The following is a 19,620-nucleotide window of genomic DNA, read 5'->3' on the forward strand; positions in this document are numbered from 1 at the left end:
TAGAATCTATCAGTACTTCATTTGTTGTTGAATAATATTTCATTGTATGGATACACCACATTTCATTTAGTCATCAGTTGGTATGTATTCAAGTTGTTTCTCCTTTGGGGCTATTTTGAATAACAGTGCTGTGAATCTTCATATACAAGTTTTTGTGTGGACATGTTTTTGTCCTGTTAAAATATACCTAGAAATGGAATATACTTAGAAATAGAATTCTTTGTTGAACCATTTGAAGAACAACCAGACTATTTTGTAAAGCATCTGCACTATTTTACATTCCCATCAGCTCTGTATGAGTTCCAATCTTTCCATAAACTCACCAGTATTTGTTATTACCTGTCCTTTCTATTGTCGCTGTCCTAGTAGGTATGAAGTGTTACCACACTGTGGTTTGCAGTTTCCTGATGTGTGATGAGGTTGAGCTTCTTTTTATGTGCTTACTGGCCGTTTGTGTATCTTGCTTGGATATTCATCCACTTTGTTCCTTTACCCATTTCTAAATTGAGTTACTTGTCTTCTTATTGTTGAGTTATAATAATTCCCAGTAATATATGTGTTGGTGAGTATATTTCTTCTCTGTCTGTACTATTTCAATGATCTGTTGTCCATCTTTGCGGCAGTACCATATGCTTTAATTACTATTGGTTTATAATGAATAGTGAATTCGTGTAGTGTAAATCCTCAAACTTTATTCTTCTTTACCAACATCATTTTGGCCATGCTAGGTCCTTAACGTTATCTGTAAATTTCAGGATCAGTTTTTCAATTTCTCAGGGAAAAAGTCTCCTGAGATTTTGATTGATATTACATTGAATCTATAAATCAATATGGGGATAGTTAACATCTTAATATCAAATCTGCCCAATATCAAGTCTTCTGCCCATAATTGCTGTGTGTGTGTATGTGTCCTTTTTTAAAAAATTTAGGTCTGTAATGTTCTCAGCAGTATACTGTAGTTTTCAGTTTACAGGTCTTGTGCATCTTTTATCCCTTTCCTAAGTATTGCATTTTTTATTGCTTTCTCATTCATACATTTGTACTGAAACTGATGATTGTTGTTTGCTAGTGTATAGAAATACAATTGACCTTTGTTTATTGATCTTGTATTCTGCCACCTAGGTAGCTCTATGTGCTTATTATTTCTAGTAGTTTTTTTGTAGATATTAATAGGATTTTCTAAATAGGCGGTCAGATAACTTATGAACAAAGACAGTTTTTCTTCTTTCTTAACAATCTTGTTGCTTTTTATTCATTTTTCTCACCATTTGCAATAGCTAGAATGTAATACAATGTTGACTGGATGTGGTGAGGGTAGATATCTTTGTCTTGGGGGAACAATGCTACTAGGAGAACAGCATTCAGTCTTTTTTTTTTTTTTTTTAGCATTCAGTCTTTAACTGTTAGTATGATGCTCATTGTACATTTTCTGTGGATGCCTTGCATCACATTGAGAAAGTTCCTTCTGTTCCTAGTTTGCATCGGGGATGGATATTGGATTTTGTTAAATATTTTTCTACCTTTATTGAGATGATCATGTGGTTTTCATTTTTTTGTTTATTAGTCTGCTGAATTAAACTGATTTATTTTAAAATATTAAAGCAACTTTGCATTCCTGTAATATATCCCACTTGATCATGATTTTTTTATCTTTTTACTCTATCTGTAGTCCTCACTTTGAGAGATACTTACTTTGCTGAAACATGTCCATATCAGAGTAATGTCATATCTTTTCATGGTTCCTTAGATATCATGAAGCAGAGACATGATTTCAAAATGCATGAATTTGAGTGAACTCTGTATTGGTCAAAGCATAATCTGAATCTACTATTGAATTTTATTTTCTAGAATTTTGTTAAAAATTTTTATATCTGTGTTCATGAAGAATATTTGTCTGTAGTTCTCTTATAGTATCTTGGTCTAATCTGATGTATATAATGTGGCTTCACGGACTATTTTCTCAAGAGTTTGTGTAGGACTGGTATTATTTCTTCTCTAAATTTTTGGTAGAATTCATCATTCAAACCATTTTTACCTGAAGTTTTTCAGGGTTTTTTAGAAGGCTTAAAATTACAATTCAGATTTACATATCTTCTGAATTAGCATTGGTTGCTTGTGGCTTCCAAGGAATTTGTTCATTTCATCTAACATTATATTGACACAAAATTTTCATAACATTCCTTTATTATCCCTTTAATATCAGTAAAATCTGTTGTGATGTTACGTGTCTCATTTTTGTTATTTGTAATTTCTGTCTTCTCTCTTTTTTAAAAAATAACCATTCTAATTGGAAGTTTATCCATTTTAAAACTATTCTTCCCAAAGAAACTGACTTTCGGTTTTGTTGATTTTTACTGTTTTTCTGTTCTCTACTTCATTGCTTTCCTCTTTGTTACTGTGTCCTTTCTTTTTATTTTAAATTTTATTTGGTCTTATATGTCTGGTTTCTTAGGATCATTGATTTTAAATCTTTCTTCTTTTCTAATAAAGTGTTTAGTGCTATAAATTTCCCTTCAATACTGCTTTAATGACATGCTACAGATCTTGATGTGCTCTCTTTATTTCCATTCACTTCAAAGTACTTTTGAGATTTCTCTTCTGCTTTTTTCTTTTGCCCATAGTTATTTAGTGGTGTTAAATTTCCAAATATTTGGAGATTTTCCAGATATCTTTTATTGATTTCTTTTTTTTTCATGTCTTCCAGTTTTATGAGACATAACTGAAATATACTGACATTGTGTAAGTTTAAGGTTTATGGTATTATTTGATAAATGTATATGTTGGAAAATGTTTACTATATTGATGTAGTTCAGTTAGTTGCTCAGTCGTGTCCAACTATTCGACTCGATGGACTGCAGCACGCCCTGTCCATCACCATCTCCCGGAGCTTAATCAAACTCATGTCCATCAAGTCAGTGATGCCATACAACCATCTCATCCTCTGTCGTCCCCTTCTCCTTCATCCATCAATCTTTCCCAGCATCAGGGTTTTTTTCAATGAGTCAGTTCTTCACATCAGGTGGCCAAAGTATTGGAATTTCAGCTTCAGCATCAGTCCTTCCAATGAATATTCAAGACTGATTTCCTTTAGGATGGACTGGTTGGATCTCCTTGCAGTCCAAAGGACTCTCAAGAGTCTTCTCCAACACCACAGTTCAAAAGCATCAATTCTTCAGTGCTCAGCTTTCTTTATAGTCCAACTCTCACGTCCATACATGACCACTGAAAAAACCATAGCTTTGACTAGATGGACCTCTATGGACAAAATAATGTCTCTGCTTTTTAATATGCTGTCTAGGTTGGTCATAACTTTCCTTCCAAGGAGTAAGTGTCTTTTAACTTGATGGCTCCAATCACCATCTGCAGTGATTTTGGAGCCCAAAAAAATAAAGTTTCTCACTGTTTCCATTGTTTCCCAATCTGTTCGCCATGAAGTGATGAGACTGGATGCCATGATCTTAGTTTTCCTAATGTTGAGTTTCAAGCCAACTTTTTCATTCTCCTCTTTCACTTTCATCAAGAGGCTCATTAGCTCTTCTTCACTTTCTGCCATAAGGGTGGTATCATCTGCATGTCTGAGGTTATTGATATTTCTCCTCTGCAGAAATCTTGATTCCAGCTTGTGCTTCATCCAGCCTGGCATTTCACATGATGTACTCTGCATATAAGTTAAATAAGCAGGGTGACAATATACAGCCTTGACGTATTCCTTTTCCTATTTGGAACCAGTCTGTTGTTCCTTGTCCAGTTCTAACTGTTGCTTCTTGACCTGCATACAGATTTCTCAGGAGGCAGGTAAGGTGGTGTGGTGTTCCCGTGTCTTGAAGGATTTTCCAGAGTTTGTTGTGATCCACACAAAGGCTTTGGCATAGTCACTAAAGTAGTAGTACATATTTTTCTGGAACTCTCTTCCTTTTTTGATTATCCAAAGGATGTTGGCAGTTTGATCTCTGGTTCCTCTGCCTTTTCTAAATCCAGCTTAACATCTGGAAGTTCACGTACTGTTGAAGCCTGGCTTGGAGAATTTTGAGCATTACTTTGCTAGTGTGAGATGAGTGCAGTTGTGCGGTAGTTGGAACATTCTTTGGTATTGCCTTTCTTTGGGCTTGGAATGAAAACTAACCTTTTCCAATCCTATGGCCACTGCTGAGTTTTCCAAATTTCCAAATATGCTGGTATATCAAATGCAGCACTTTCACAGCATCATCTTTTAGGATTTGAAATACCTCAACTGGAATTCCTTCACCTCCACTAGCTTTGTTTGTAGTGATGCTTCCTAAGGCCCATTTGACGTGGCATTCCAGGATGTCTGGCCCTAGGTGAGTGATCACACCATTGTGGTTATCTGGATCATGGAGATCTTTTTTGTATAGTTCTTCTCTGTATTCTTGCCACCTCTTCTTAATATCTTCTGTTTCTATTAGGTCCATACCATTTCTGTCCACTATTGTGCCCATCTTTGCGTGAAATGTTCCCTTGGTATCTAATTTTCTTGAAGAGATCTCTAGTCTTTCCCATTGTGTTGTTTTCCTCTTATTTCTTTGCAGTGACCACTTCAGAAAGCTTTCTTATCTCTCCTTGCTATTCTTTGGAATTCTGCATGGAAATGGGTGTATCTCTCCTTTTCTCCTTTGCCTTCCACTTTTCTTCTTTTCATAGCTATTTGTAAGGCCTCCTCTGACAGCCATTTTGCTTTTTTGCATTTCTTTTTCTTGGGGATGATCTTGCTCACTCCTTCTGTACGATATCTCAAACTTCCGTCTGTAGTTCTTCAGGATCTATCAAATCTAATCCCTTGATTCTCTTTGTCACTTCCACTGTAAAATTATAAGGGATTTGATTTAGGTCAAACCTGAATGATCTAGTGATTTTCCCTACTTTCTTCAATTTAAGTCTGAATTTTGCAATAATATATTATCCCACATAATTGCTATTTTCTTCTTAATATGGTTAAAACATTAACTCATAGCAGCTTTCTTGGTGGCTCAGATAGTAAAGAATCCACTTGCAATGCAGGAGACCTGGGTTCATTCCCGGGTTAGGAAGATCCCCTGGAGGAGGCTATGACAATCCACTCCAGGATTCTTGCCTGGCAGGTCCCCATGGACAGAGGAGCCTGGAAGGCTACAGTCCACAGGATCTCAAAGAGCTGGACACGGCTGAGCAACTAAGCACAGCACAGCACATAGTGTTATTAACTGCAGGCACCTGGCCGCACATGTATCCCCTGGACCCAGTCACCTTGTAACTGAGAGGTGGTGCCCTGTGACCAACATCTCCCCATTTCTCCCACCCCTCAGCCACGGGCAGCCACCATTCCACTCTCTGTCACATATAAGCAATATCATACAGTATTTGTCTTTCTGCATCTGATTTATTTCACTTAGCATAGTGTCCTCTAGGTTCATCCATGTTGTCACAATGGCAGAATTTTCTTCTGTTTTTTAAGGCTTAATATTCCACTTTATGTGTATACCACATTTTCTTTATTCATTCCTCCATTAATGGACACTTAGATTGTTTTCATATCTTGACTGTTGTGAGTATTGCTACAACAAACATGTGAGTTCAGCTCTCTTTGAGATCTTGATTTCAATTATTTTCAATATATATCCAGAAGTGGAATTGCTATATGGTAGTTCAGTTTTTAGTTTTTTGAGGAAACTTTGTATTTTACATCTGCTTATGTCATTAACAGCATATTGAAAAGCAGAGACAAAGCTTTGCTGACAAAGGTCCATATAGTCAAAGCTATGGACATGACTTTTTCCAGTGGTCATGTATGGATGTGAGAGTTGGACCATAGTAAGGCTGAGTGCTGAAGAACTGATGCTTTTGAACTGTGAAGTTGGAGAAGACTCTTTCAGAGTCCCTTGGACTTCAAGGAGATCAAACCAATCAATCCTAAAGGAACTCATTCCTGAATATTCATTGGAGGGGCTGATGCTGAAGCTGAAGCTCCAATACTTTGGGCATCTGATGCGAAGACCTGACCTTTAAAAGAGACCCTGATGCTGGGAAAGATTGAAGGCAGGAAGAGAAGGGGATGACAGGACAAAATGGTTGTATGGCATCACCAACTCAATGTACATGAGTTTAAGCAAGCTCCAGGAGATGGTGAAGGACAGGGAAGCCTGGTGTGCTGTAGACCATGAGACTGAAAAGAGTTGGACACAATTGAGCAACTGAACAACAAAATATCATTAACAGGCCTTCAGGGTGGCTCACTGATAAAGAATCCACCTGCCAGTACAGAAGACACAGGAGATGAGGGTTCGTTCCCTGGGTTGGTAAGATCCGCTGGACACGGAAATGATCATTCACTCCAGTATTCTTGCCTGGGAAATTCATGGGTAGTGGAGCCTGGCAGGCTACAATCCATGGGGTTGCAAAGAGTCAGATATGACTTAGCAATTAAACAACAAAGTCTTTAACACTACAGTGTGTTGTTTAATTATCAGTTATCTTTAAAGAGACTTAAATAATAGGATTAAAGCTCCACATTCATAAAACTAAGATCATGGCATCCAGTCCCATCAGTTCATGGCAAATAGATGGGGAAACAGTGGAAACAGTAACTGACTTTATTTTCCTGGGCTCCAAAATCACTACAGATGGTGATTTCAGCCATGACATTAAAAGATGCTTACTCCTTGGAAGGGAAGTTATGACCAACCTAGACAGCATATTAAAAAGCAGAGACATTACTTTGCCAACAAAGATCCATCTCGTCAAGGCTATGGTTTTTCCAGTGGTCATGTATGGATGTGAGAGTTGGACTATGAAGAAAGCTGAGTGCTGAAGAATTGATGCTTTTGAACTGTGGTGTTGGAGAAGACTCTTGAGAGTCCCTTGGACTGCAAACAGATCCAACCAGTCCATCCTAAAGGAGATCAGTCTTGGGTGTTCATTGGAGGGACTGATGTTGAAGCTGAAGCTCCATACATCACCACCTGATTCGAAGACCTGACCCATTGGAAAAGACCCTGATGCTGGGAAAGATTGAGGGCAGGAGGAGAAGGGGACGACAGAGGATGAGATGGTGGATGGCATCACCGACTCAATGGACATGGGTTTTGTTCATGGATTGGAAGAATCAATATTGTCAAAATGGCTATACTACCCAAAGTAATCTATAGATTCAATGCAATCCCTATCAAACTACCAACAGTATTTTTCACAGAACTAGAACAAATAATTTCACAATTTGTATGGAAATACAAAAAACCTCGAATAGCCAAAGTAATCCTGAGAAAGAAGAATGGAACTGGAGGAATCAATCTGCCTGACTTCAGACTCTACTACAAAGCCACAGTCATCAAGACAGTATGGTACTGGCACAAAGACAGAAATATAGATCAATGGAACAGAATAGAAAGCCCAGAGATAAGTCCACGAACCTATGGTCACCTTATCTTCGACAAAGGAGGCAAGGATATACAATGGAAAAAAGATAACCTCTTTAACAAGTGGTGCTGGGAAAACTGGTCAACCACCTGTAAAAGAATGAAACTAGAACACTTTCTAACACCATACACAAAAATAAACTCAAAATGGATTAAAGATCTAAATGTAAGACCAGAAACTATAAGACTCCTAGAGGAGAACATAGGCAAAACACTCTCCGACATAAATCACAGCAGGATCCTCTATGACCCACATCCCAGAATTTCAGAAATAAAAGCAAAAATAAACAAATGGGACCTAATGAAACTTAAAAGCTTTTGCACAACAAAGGAAACTATAAGCAAGGTGAAAAGACAGCCCTCAGATTGGGAGAAAATAATAGCAAATGAAGCAACAGACAAAGGATTAATCTCAAAAATATACAAGCAACTCCTCCAGCTCAACTCCAGAAAAATAAATGACCCAATCAAAAAATGGGCCAAAGAACTCAACAGACATTTCTCCAAGGAAGACATACAGATGGCTAACAAACACATGAAAAGATGCTCAACATCACTCATTATCAGAGAAATGCAAATCAAAACCACAATGAGGTACCATTACACGCCAGTCAGGATGGCTGCTATCCAAAAGTCTACAAGCAATAAATGCTGGAGAGGGTGTGGAGAAAAGGGAACCCTCTTACACTGTTGGTGGGAATGCAAATTAGTACAGCCACTATGGAAAACAGTGTGGAGATTTCTTAAAAAGCTGGAAATAGAACTGCCATATGACCCAGCAATCCCACTTCTGGGCATACACACCAAGGAAACCAGATCTGAAAGAGCCACATGCACCCCGATGTTCATCGCAGCACTGTTTATAATAGCCAGGACATGGAAGCAACCCAGATGCCCATCAGCAGACGAATGGATGAGGAAGCTGTGGTACATATACACCATGGAATACTACTCAGCCATTAAAAAGAATTCATTTGAATCAGTTCTAATGAGATGGATGAAACTGGAGCCCATTATACAGAGCGAAGTAAGCCAGAAAGATAAAGACCATTACAGTATACTAACGCATATATATGGACTTTAGAAAGATGGTAACGATAACCCTATATGCAAAACAGAAAAAGCGACTCAGATGTATGGAACAGACTTGTGGACTCTGGGAGAAGGAGAGGGTGGGATGTTTCAGGAGAACAGCATTGAAACATGTATATTATCTAGGGTGAAACGGATAACCAGCTCAGGTTGGGTACATGAGACAAGTGCTCGGGCCTGGTGCACTGGGAAGACCCAGAGGGATCGGGTGGAGAGGGAGGTGGGAGGGGGGAGTGGGATGGGGAATACATGTAAATCCATGGCTAATTCATATCAATGTATAACAAAAACTACTGTAATGATGTAAAGTAATTAGCCTCCAACTAATAAAAATTAAAAAAAAAAAAAAAAAAAAAAAAGGACATGGGTTTGGGTGAACTCCGGGAGTTGGTGATGGACAGGGAGGCCTGGCGTGCTGCAGTTCATGGGGTGCAAAGAGTCGGACACGACTGAGCAACTGAACTGAACTGAACTGAAATAACATGAAAATCTTTTCTGTTTGCCTATGTATTTCACATTTTCACTGCTCTTTATTCATTTTTGTAAATGCACATACTCCTTGGGTGTTTTTTTCTATCTGCCTGATAGATTTTCTTTAACATTTATTATAGTACATAAGAAAAATAAACAAGTATTTATGTATTACTATAGGGCTTCCCTGGTAGCTTAAACAGTAACAAATTTGCCTGCAATGCAGGAGACCCAGTTTTGATCCCTGAGTTGGGAAGATCCCCTGGAGAAGATGATGGCAATCCACTCCAGTAGTCTTGCCTAAAGAATTCCACAGACAGAGGAGCCTGTTAGGCTACAGTCCATGGTGTCACAAAGAGTTGGGCATGACTAAGTGACTAACAGTTTCATGTATTATTAATCATTTAGTTAAAGAAACCATGCATTAAAAATCAAAATAAAAGGCTGGAATGACATGTTTGGAACATATCAGAGTAATAACATCACATATAATAATAACCGCAGACATTGAAAGTGCTCTTTGCTATGTACTGGGCACTATATTAAACCATAAGCCATTTATCATTTATTTTATCATTTAATCCTTACAACAGCCATTTTAGGTAATGTACTGTTTTTACCCTCATTTTACAAGTAAAAATATGAGAATCCCAGGTAGGGGCTAATGCCCTTAACAATCAGAGATCTAAAAACCAATAATTAAAAAAATTAAAGTACCAGTTCTTAAAAGAAATATGAACAGATGATAAACATAGAGGTAATACTCAGCATCTCTCATAATCAGGAAAGTGAGATAATTTTTCAGCTACCCAATTGGCAAAACTAAGCAGTGTTACTAACATTGGCGAGATAAGAAGGATATACTTGTATACTACTAGAAGTATAAATTGGTTCGTTTTTTAGAAGACCATTTAGCTTTACCTGTTGATATTTAAAATATGCATATCCTTTGACTAGATGACTTTATTTGGAAACCCTTATACAAATTCTCAATGAAAAATAATGTGTGTGTGTGTGTAATGGGGAACAGTTGAAGACAACCTGACTATCAGTAGCAGGGTATTGAAACTTAATGATGACTTAGCTGTACGATGGAGGAAGCGTTGAAAAGGATGTGCGTGTGGGGAGATAGGCAGCGCGCTGTGCTGCTGCTGAGGAGTGTAAATTGGTACAGCTTCTCTGGGGGGCATTTTCAAAATAGATACCAACAGTCCTCATTCAGACTGTATCCCTTTTCCCCATGTGTATGCTATATTATTGAGTAGAACGAAAAATATTGCAGAATCATAAGTATAGTAGAACTCAACTGGGGTTTGTTTGTTTTTTTTTTAAGGATATATGTACTTAAATTTATGTCCCCAGAAGAAGGTTTGGAAAGATGCTTACTAAATTGTCAACAGTGATTATCCCTGGAAAGAAAAGATTTCAACATTTTTAATGTCTCTATTGCTTTTAAAAGTTATGTTGGTTGTAATTGTGTAGTTGCAAAAAAACATAGAGCAATTGACTCAAAGAAGCAAGACTGTTTCCCCCCCAAGGGTTTCCAAACCTAATGAATCAGTATTGTGTCTTCCCGGGCTTAAATGGAATTTTATTTTTATAGATGTGGGGCTCTACCTAGAGGGGTCATTAGAGCTTAAAAGAACTGACATTTTTCAGACCCCATGTTGCAGAATACAAGACAAATCTGTTCAGTGAGCGTTTAGCCAAGAACTGTGATATGTAGCATTTGTAATCTTTACAAATTCATATCTGAAGTTAAAATGACATGTTAAATTATTCAAATGCAATTAGAGTTTTTGTTGCAGGTTACATTGTGTATTTGAAACTATGGCTAGAGTTGTAATACAATAATGAAATCCTTGCATCCCCATTTTGAAAAGGGAAACCAGAGACAAGTGCTCACTCAGAATGTTGCCAGTGTGATGCATTGGTCATAGAAGATTGTAGAAAGGCTGCACTGGCTCTCCAGTGCTTAAGACTCAGTGCTTTCACTGACATGGGCCCAGGTTCAATCCCTGGTCAGAGAGCTAAGATCCCACAAGCTGCATGGCGTATCCAAAAAGAGAAAAGAAAAGTCACCTTTATCACTGGTTCTCATGTTTTAATATTATTTAATAACAACATAGAGTATTCTTCATTTCTGTGAAATATATAGTAAAATTGTTTAGCTTAAAGGGTTGGATGGGTAAATACCTGTAAAAAGGTATTAGGTTGGTGCAAAAGTAATTGCAGTTTTGCACTGTTGAACTTTGCCATTTGATAGTGGAATATATTCTTAAATAAATGTGGTTATGTTATACATCATTCTAAGGTGCATTTCTTGCTTTATATATTTTGCTAATGAAATATTGCTGTTTATTTTATATGTATTTTAGACTAGGGAAATGATGTTAGACAAAAAGCAAGTTCAAGCAATTTTCTTATTCGAGTTCAAAGTGGGTTGTAAAGCAGCAGAGACAACTCGCAACATTAGCAATGCATTTGGCCCAGGAACTGCTAATGAACATACAGTGGAGTGGTGGTTCAAGTTTTGCAAAGGAGATGAGGAGCACAGTGACTGGCCATTGGAAGTTGACAACGACCAACTGAGAGGATCATCAAAGCTGATCCTCTTTCAACAACACAAGAAATTGCTGAAGGACGCTACATCGACCATTCTATGATCGTTTGGCATTTGAAGCAAATTGAAAAGGTGAAAAAGCTGGATAAGTGGGTGCCTCATGAGCTGACCACAACCAAAAAATTGTTGTTTTGAAGTATCATCTTCTCTTATTCTAGGCAACAACAGTGAACTATTATTTCTCGATCAGATTGTGAAGTGTGATGAAAAGTGTATTTTATACACCAACCGATATCCACCAGCTCAATAGCTAGACTGAGAAGAAGCTCCAAAGCACTTCTCAAAGCCAAACTTGCACTGACAAAGGGGTCATGGTCACTGTTTGGTGGTCTGCTGCCGATCTGATCCACTACAGCTTTCTGAATTTCAGCAAAACCATTATACCTGAGAAGTATGCTAAGCAAATTGATGAGATGCACCAGGAACTGCAACACTGCAGCCAGCATTGGTCAACAGAAAGGGCTCAATTCTCCACGACAATGACTGACCACACGTCACACAACCAACGTTTCAAAAGTTGAACTAATTTGGCTATGAAGTTTTGCCTCATCTGCCATATTCACTTGACCTCTCGGCCAATCGACTACCACTTCTTCAAGCATCTCAACAACGTTTTGCAGGGAAAATGCTTCCACAAGCAACAGGAGGCGGAAGAGGCTTTCCAAGAATTTGTCAATTCCCAAAGCACAGATTTTTATGCTATAGGAATAAGCAAATTTATTTCTTGTTGGAAAAAATGTTTTGACTGAAATGGCTCCGGTTTTTATTAATAAAGATGTGTTTGAGCCTAATTATAATGATTTAAAATCCAGAGTCCAAAACTACTATTACTTTTGCACCAACCAACATTACAAAATAGAATTTTAAAATCAGTTATTAGGAGACAAAGTAGAAGTTATTTTTCCTTCTGGTGGAAGAACATTATTATATGTTAGGTCTTGATCAAAGCCACCTCAAAATGTTCCATGTAAATGTTGTAATCTGTAAGTTTAAACTATTTGTTTTAAAATTTTTTAACTAGGAAAATACTGTGAAACCAATCATATATTAAGTACATCAAACAAATATTTTACTTGTGTTTCATTACTCTCTTGAACACTAAAATATTTTACCTTTCTTACAGTAGAACTTTCTTTTCTAAAATGCCCAAACCCAAAGTAATACCCAAAATAATATTTTCACATGAAAAAAGAAATGTCTTTATAGTTTTATTTAAAATAATTATTAGAGAAAATTGAACAGTAATAAAATTTAAACCTTTTAGCTTATTATTTTCTATGTAACATAAAGGGACATTAAGGAATGTAAATATTAGAAAATGCCTAATACAGGAGTCATTTTATAAAATCACACTATTTACTAAAGTTATTTCTGTATTTAAAGAAAATATGTTTATGTGGCATGGTGTTACACTACTTAATAACAGTGGTGATAACAGTATAAACACTTTTACTAAGATTGGACTGGATGGCAGGAATTGTTCTAAGTGCTCTGCAGTCCGTATTTCATTTCTTTTTTGTAACAATTCTATAAGTACTTATTACTCAGCTTACAAATAAGGACCTGAGTCTTTAAGAGGTAAAATAACTTTCTTAAGGTCACATAACTTCTAAATGACAGAAACAGAATTTGGATCCAGGTAGTCTGATTCCAAAATCTAAATTCATAAGCACATTGCCTATAGAGTAAGATTGTCAAAAGGGAGGATTTCATAGCTGTGCAAAATACAATAGTTTGTTGTTGTGGTTTTTTTTCTATCTTTTATCTGAAAGGTGCTCAGCCTACTATCCATCTGGGAAGCTAAAATTCTATCATTGTAGACTTATTGCTTAGGGTTTGTAAGACTTAGGGATGTCAGGAGTCTCCAGTTAAAATGCAGCTATTCACCTGAGGAGTTATACACGTCTAAAGGGATTATGACAGTGTCCAGGAACTCAGTAATGAAACACTGGGTTCACTGACTGTGGAACAGCAAAGGAGAGCACAGAGAGAGACTTGGGAACCAAAAAAGGAGAGAGAGAGGCCAACAACTGACTAACCTGAGGATTTTTGCCAAAGGCTGAAAAAGGATAGCCAACAATTTAAGCTTTTTATGACTTAGGACAACAATTATTAAGACATTGAGATTTTTTTCATATTTCTTCAGTAGATATCATTTACCATCTCTTTGGTTCTAGGAAATATAACACAGTTGATGTTACTCAGCACTGATATGTTTTATTATTAACTAAATACCTCTCCTTTGTCTCACAGCAATCAGCAGGCCTTTTTACTGGAGAATGTCCCTTGTAATAATGCAAGCTGTGAGGGGGCACATCGTATGTTTAAAGTCTACTGGGAGCTGATGGACCTAAACCAAATCAGAGATGCAGTGGTTGCCACCTTCTTTGACATTTACGAAGATGTGAGTTCAGAGCTCTTCTGTGTGTTTGGAATCTAATTGCCTTCTACCTTGTCTCATTTTCACTTCACCCTATTTAACCAGACAATAGATGAGATAATGAAAGCAAACGAGTTAATTAAAGAAAATCCCTTTTAAAGTTAAATGACAGAAAGAACAAATTAATTGATACCACTGGCTGATCAGAACAGTGAAATATGAAAGCATCTTTATCTCATATTATGCTTGTTTAGATGAAATCACTAGAGAAATATGCTCACGGCAATTGTGCATGTCCCCAAATAGAGAAAACAACAGCCGACAGATGACAAACCCTTAAACCTGAACAGGATCACAGAAGAATGAGTTGAGTGTGTACTCTCTCTTAACCTCTTGAACTGGAGGTGGGATCTATTGCCCCAGATTCTTGTGACTGTCCTCAGTTGCCAGGTGGCCTGGGAAAGGCACACAGGGTCCTGGTTTTCTTCTTTCTAATGTCAAAAGCCAGTTTTGGAGGAAAAAGTAAATTCTGATAAAAATGCGTTAAATTCCAGAGTTAATATGTCACAATATATCCTTGTAAAATAACTTGATTATTTTAAAAAGTTAAATCTCCATCAGGACAACTATGTCCAATGCTAACCCAGTTGGTTTTATTTGGAGGACCCAAACCCAGTTGCTTTTCATAGGAGGCTGATCTTCAATTACAAGTATCTTCCAGGTCCTTGTTTTCCTCTGTCTCTCTGCTACCAACTCTTGTGTTGTTTGACTTTTTTTTTTTTTTTTTGACTTTTTATAAGCAATTTCCAAGCCTAAAAGTAATTGGGTAAAAATATAACAAGAGGAAAAATCAACAGAATTAACTGTAAATCAGCTTTTGATTTCTGTACATTAAAAAAACCATAAATGAAATTTAAAATTGCATCTAAATCTAGGAGATAAATTAGCTATGAAAGAGTTAAATAATTAACATTCTTAACATGCGTGTGTGCCTGCTAAGTTGCTTCAGTCATGTCCAACTCTTTGTAACCCTATGGACAGTAGCCTGCCAGATTCCTCTGTCCATTGGATTCTCCAGACAAGAATACTGGAGTGGGTTGCCATGGCTGCCTCCAGGGGATCTTCCCAACCCAGGGATCAAACCCATGTCTCTTATATCTCCTTCAGTGGCACTCAGATTCTTTACCACTAGCACCTGGGAAACCCACATTCATAACAGGCTGTACAGTCGTGTCCAACTCTTTCCAACCCCATGGACCATAATCTGCCAGGCGCTTGTGTCCTTGGGGAGTCTTCAAGCAAGAAGACTGAAGTGGGTTGCCATGCCCTTCTCCAGGGTATCTTCCCAACCCAGGGATTGAACCCAGATCTCCAGCATTGTAGGTAGATTCTTTATCGTCTGAGCCACCAGGGAAGCCCACACTCATAACATAAAAAGGGTTTATTGAAACTGATACAAGTCACCAGAAACTCCTGCTGGAAAAACAACATGATTAAGTCACCTTACAGAAAAAACAAAAAGATGTGAGTAAAAAAATCTAATGTGAAATATGGATCTTCCCTGTAGTTCAGATGGTAAAGAATCCGCTTGCAGTGCAGGAGCCCTGGGTTCAATTCCCAGGTTGGGAAGATCCCCTGGAGAAGGAAATGGCAACCCACTCCAGTATTCTTGCCTGGAGAATCCCATGGACGGAGGAGCCTGGCAGGCTGCAGTCCATGGGGTCGCTAAGAGTCAGACACGACTGAGTAACTAACACTAACTAACTAACATGTGAAAAGATAGGATAAATGATTGACCTCATTAAGAGTCAGCAGAATGAAAGTTTAAATGAGCACCTTTTTTACCCCCAATAAAATTAGCAAAGCTTTCCACTTTTTTAGGAAAAGAGATAAGAACCAGCGCAAATAAAAAGTTACCTTCTTTCTCTGATGATTGGAAACACTTCGGTAATCCATGTCAAAGGCCTTTAAAAATTAATGCATGGGGCTTCCATAGTAGATCAATGGTAAAGAATCCTCTTGCCAATGCAGGAGACAGAGGTTCTATCCCTGATCTGGGAAGATCCAACATGCTGTGGAGCAACTAATCCCAAGTGCCACAACTACTGGGCCTGTGCTCTAGGGCCTGGGAGCCACAACCACTGAAACCCACGCAACCTAGAACTTGTGCTCCACAAGAGAAGCTACCACAATAAGAAGCCTGCACACCGCACGCAGCTGGAGAGTACTGTGGTGTGTAGGCTGTCTGCAATGAGAAAAGCCCACACAGCAACAGAGACCCAGCACCATGAATAATAAATAAATAAGTTTTTTTTTTTAATTCATGCAGATAAGCCTGGAAGGAAATACATAAGAGTAACATTTATCTTCAGAGATTTAAATTATAGGTTTTTTTTTCATTTTATTTATAGTTTAATATTCTAGGTTTTATATTTTTAATAGTATTTTTATTTTAAATATCAAGTTTAATAAGTAAGGTCTGTATTTACATGATAAATATGTCATGCATTTTCATCATTTTTTTCAGTCAATCCAATAGTTTGTTCTTACCATTTTTATGTTTTTTCCAGGGAATCTTGGACATTGTAGTACTAAGCAAAGGGTATACAAAAAGTGATTTTGCCATCCATACCCTAAAAAATAACTTTGAAGCAGATGCTTATTTTGTCAAAGTCATTGGTGAGTATTTGTTTTATATGCTTTATTATTAAGTATTAACATCTGATTTTGTATTCTATCAATGCACATTTTCCAAAGGATGAAAATGCTTCTGTGTAACAACTCTCCAAAGCAGACAAATCAACTTCAGTACAATACAACCACCCTGTTCAAATTTTTCCAGCTGTCCCAACAATGGCTTTTTCCTTTCTGATCCAAAGTCTGTTCAGGAATACTACTGTCACATCTTCTCCAGTCTGGACAGTTCCTTTTCATGCCCTTAGCAGTTTTAAAGAATACAGGCCTACATTCTATAGTGTAACCCTGTTTCTTCTTTACCCAGTTCAAGATACACATTCTTTGCAGAAACTTCACTACATGGAATTTGTTGGAACCTATGCTGTGGCCTTTCAATGCATCATATCAAGAAGCACATGACGTTGACCTGTCCCACCACCATGATGATACCCTTGATCATCTGGTCATCTTGATGACTGCTAGTTTTCCCACCTTAAATTAACTTTTCCCCCTTTATAATTGATTAGTGTTTTGTGGAGAGGTATTCTGATACTTAATATACTTTCTCCATATGAAATTTTTACAAGTTTTAGAATCCATTGACAACTCCTGCCTAAATCAGCCTTCTATATGACAGTTGTCAATGAGTAGTTCTCTGTTTCCAACGCTGCTGCATTTTTTAGTTGGCATTCTACTCTACATCTGCCACCTCCTCCACCTAACACTTACGTTCATCATAGAGATCCTGAACATGTTTTAAGTGTGTGCCTAAGTATTTTGTTTTCTTTGACATGATTATAAATGTCACTGTGTTTTTAATTTAGTTTCCACATACTTGTTTCTAATGTATAGAAATACAGTTGATTTTTGTGCGTTGATCTTATATACTGCAACCTTGTTCAACTCACTTATTAGTTCCAGGGGAATTTTTAAATTTTTATTCTGTGTAACTTTATTTTTTTCTAAACTTTTTATTGTGTATGGAGTATAGCTGATTAACAATGTTGTGATAGTTTCAAGTGAACAGCCATGGGACTCAGCCATACATACACAAGTATCCATTCTTCTCCAAACTCCCCTCCTATCCAGGCTGACATATAACACTGAACACAGTTCCCTATACTATACAAAAGGTCCTTGTTGGTTATCCATTTTGCATATAGCAGTGTGTACATGTCCATCCCAAACTCCCTGACTATCCCTTCCCCCACTTCCTTCCCCCTGGCAACCATAAGTTCATTCTCTAAGTCTGTGAGTCTCTTTCTGTTTTGTAAGTAAGCTCATTTGTATCCTTTATTTTTAGAGTCCACATATAAGGAATGTCATATGATATTTCTCCTTCTCTGTCCGACTTACTTCACTTAGCATGACAGTCTCTAGGTCCATCAATGTTGCTGCAAATGGCATTATTTCATTCTTTTTAATGGCCAAGTAATACTCCATTGTATATATCTACCCCATCTTCTTTATCCATTCTCCGTCAATGGACATTTAGGTTGCTTCCATGTCTTGGTCACTGTAAACAGTGTTGCAATGAACATTGGGGTATATATATATCTTTTCAGATCATGTTTTTCTTCAGACATATGCCCAGGAGTGGGATTGCAGGGTCATATGGTAACTCTGTTTTTAGTTTTTTAAGGAACTTCCATACTGTTCTCCATAGTAGCTGTACCAATTTACAGTCCCACCAACATTGTAGGAGGGTTCCCTTCTCTCCATGCCCTCTCCACCATTTATTGTTTGTGGGTTTTTTGATGATAGCCATACTGGTAGGTATGAGGTGATATCTCATTATAGTTTTGATTTGCATTTATCTAATAACCAGAGATGTTGAACATCTCCTCATGTGCCTCCTGGCCATCTATATGTCTTGTTTGGAGAAATGTCTGTTTAGGTCTTCTGCACAGGCAGAAGGATAAAATTAACCTTCTGTCCGTGTCCTTACTGATTCCCACAACAGCACAGATCCACAGAATGCTCTTTAGACAGGAGACTTTCTGGGCTACAGAATTGGAGGGGTTCCCTAACTCCCCTGAATCAGAACTAGCTCCTGGCTCTTAATTTTTTTCCTCTTATTCCTGTCAGCTTTTAGAGCTTCTCATTTCTGATTCTACTAATACTTAACGCAAATTTCTAACAAACATACATGAACCTGTATTTCCTTGGATTGTTAAAATTCTAACAGTATCTTCACCTTTCACTTCCCAAATAAGATGAGACCTTTCAAAAGTTTTTATTCCCCTGCCTGCTTCCAGATTTTGTTGAAATAATGTGGAAATTTATTTCTAGATGATTGACTTAGTTTTACCTTTTTTTTTTTTGAAGGATAATTGCTTTACAGAATTTTGTTTTCTGTCAAATATCGACATGAATCAGCCATAGGTGTACATACGTGCCCTCCCTCTTGAGCCTCCCTCCCACTCCCTCCCCATCCCACGCCTGCAGGTTGATACAGAGCCCCTGTCTGAGTCCCCTGAGACGTACACCAAATTCCTGTTGGCTATCTATTTAACATGCGGTAACGTGAGTCTCCATGGTACTCTCTGCATACATCTCACCCCCTCCTCCCCTCTCCCCACGTCCATAAGGCTCTACCTCTGTCTCTCCACTGCTGCCTTGCAAGTAATTCATCAGTACCATCTTTCTAGATTCCATATATATATGTGTTAGTATGCAATATTTATCTTTCTCTTTCTGACTTCACTCTGTATAAGAGGCTCTAGGTTCATCCACCTCATTAGAACTGACTCAAATGTGTTCCTTTTTATGGCTGAGTAATAGTCCATTGTGTATATGTACCACAGCTTCTTTATCCATTCATCTATCAGTGGATATCTAGGTTGCTTCCATGTTCTAGCTATTGTAAGTAATGCTGCAGTGAATATTGGGGTACATGTGTCTTTTTCACCTTTGGTTTCCTCAGGGTATATGCCTAGGAGTGGGATTGCTGGATCATACGGTGGTTTTCT

At 37.7% G+C, this 19,620-nt stretch overlaps 1 protein-coding gene across 2 annotated transcripts in view; it reads left to right on the forward strand.

Moving 5' to 3' along the window:
- The window catches only part of ITFG1 (integrin alpha FG-GAP repeat containing 1), a 300,650-nt gene that overhangs the window by 208,017 nt on the left and 73,013 nt on the right, over positions 1-19,620 (forward strand). For both annotated transcript variants that reach the window (XM_070451356.1, XM_070451355.1), the window contains exons 11-12: positions 13,846-13,996; positions 16,543-16,651. In XM_070451356.1, the coding sequence (XP_070307457.1) occupies positions 13,846-13,996; positions 16,543-16,651 (260 nt within the window). The remainder of the gene's footprint in view (positions 1-13,845; positions 13,997-16,542; positions 16,652-19,620) is intronic.

This window comes from Odocoileus virginianus, chromosome 20, assembly GCF_023699985.2.
Source record: "Odocoileus virginianus isolate 20LAN1187 ecotype Illinois chromosome 20, Ovbor_1.2, whole genome shotgun sequence".
In the NCBI taxonomy this organism is placed as follows: domain Eukaryota; kingdom Metazoa; phylum Chordata; class Mammalia; order Artiodactyla; family Cervidae; genus Odocoileus; species Odocoileus virginianus.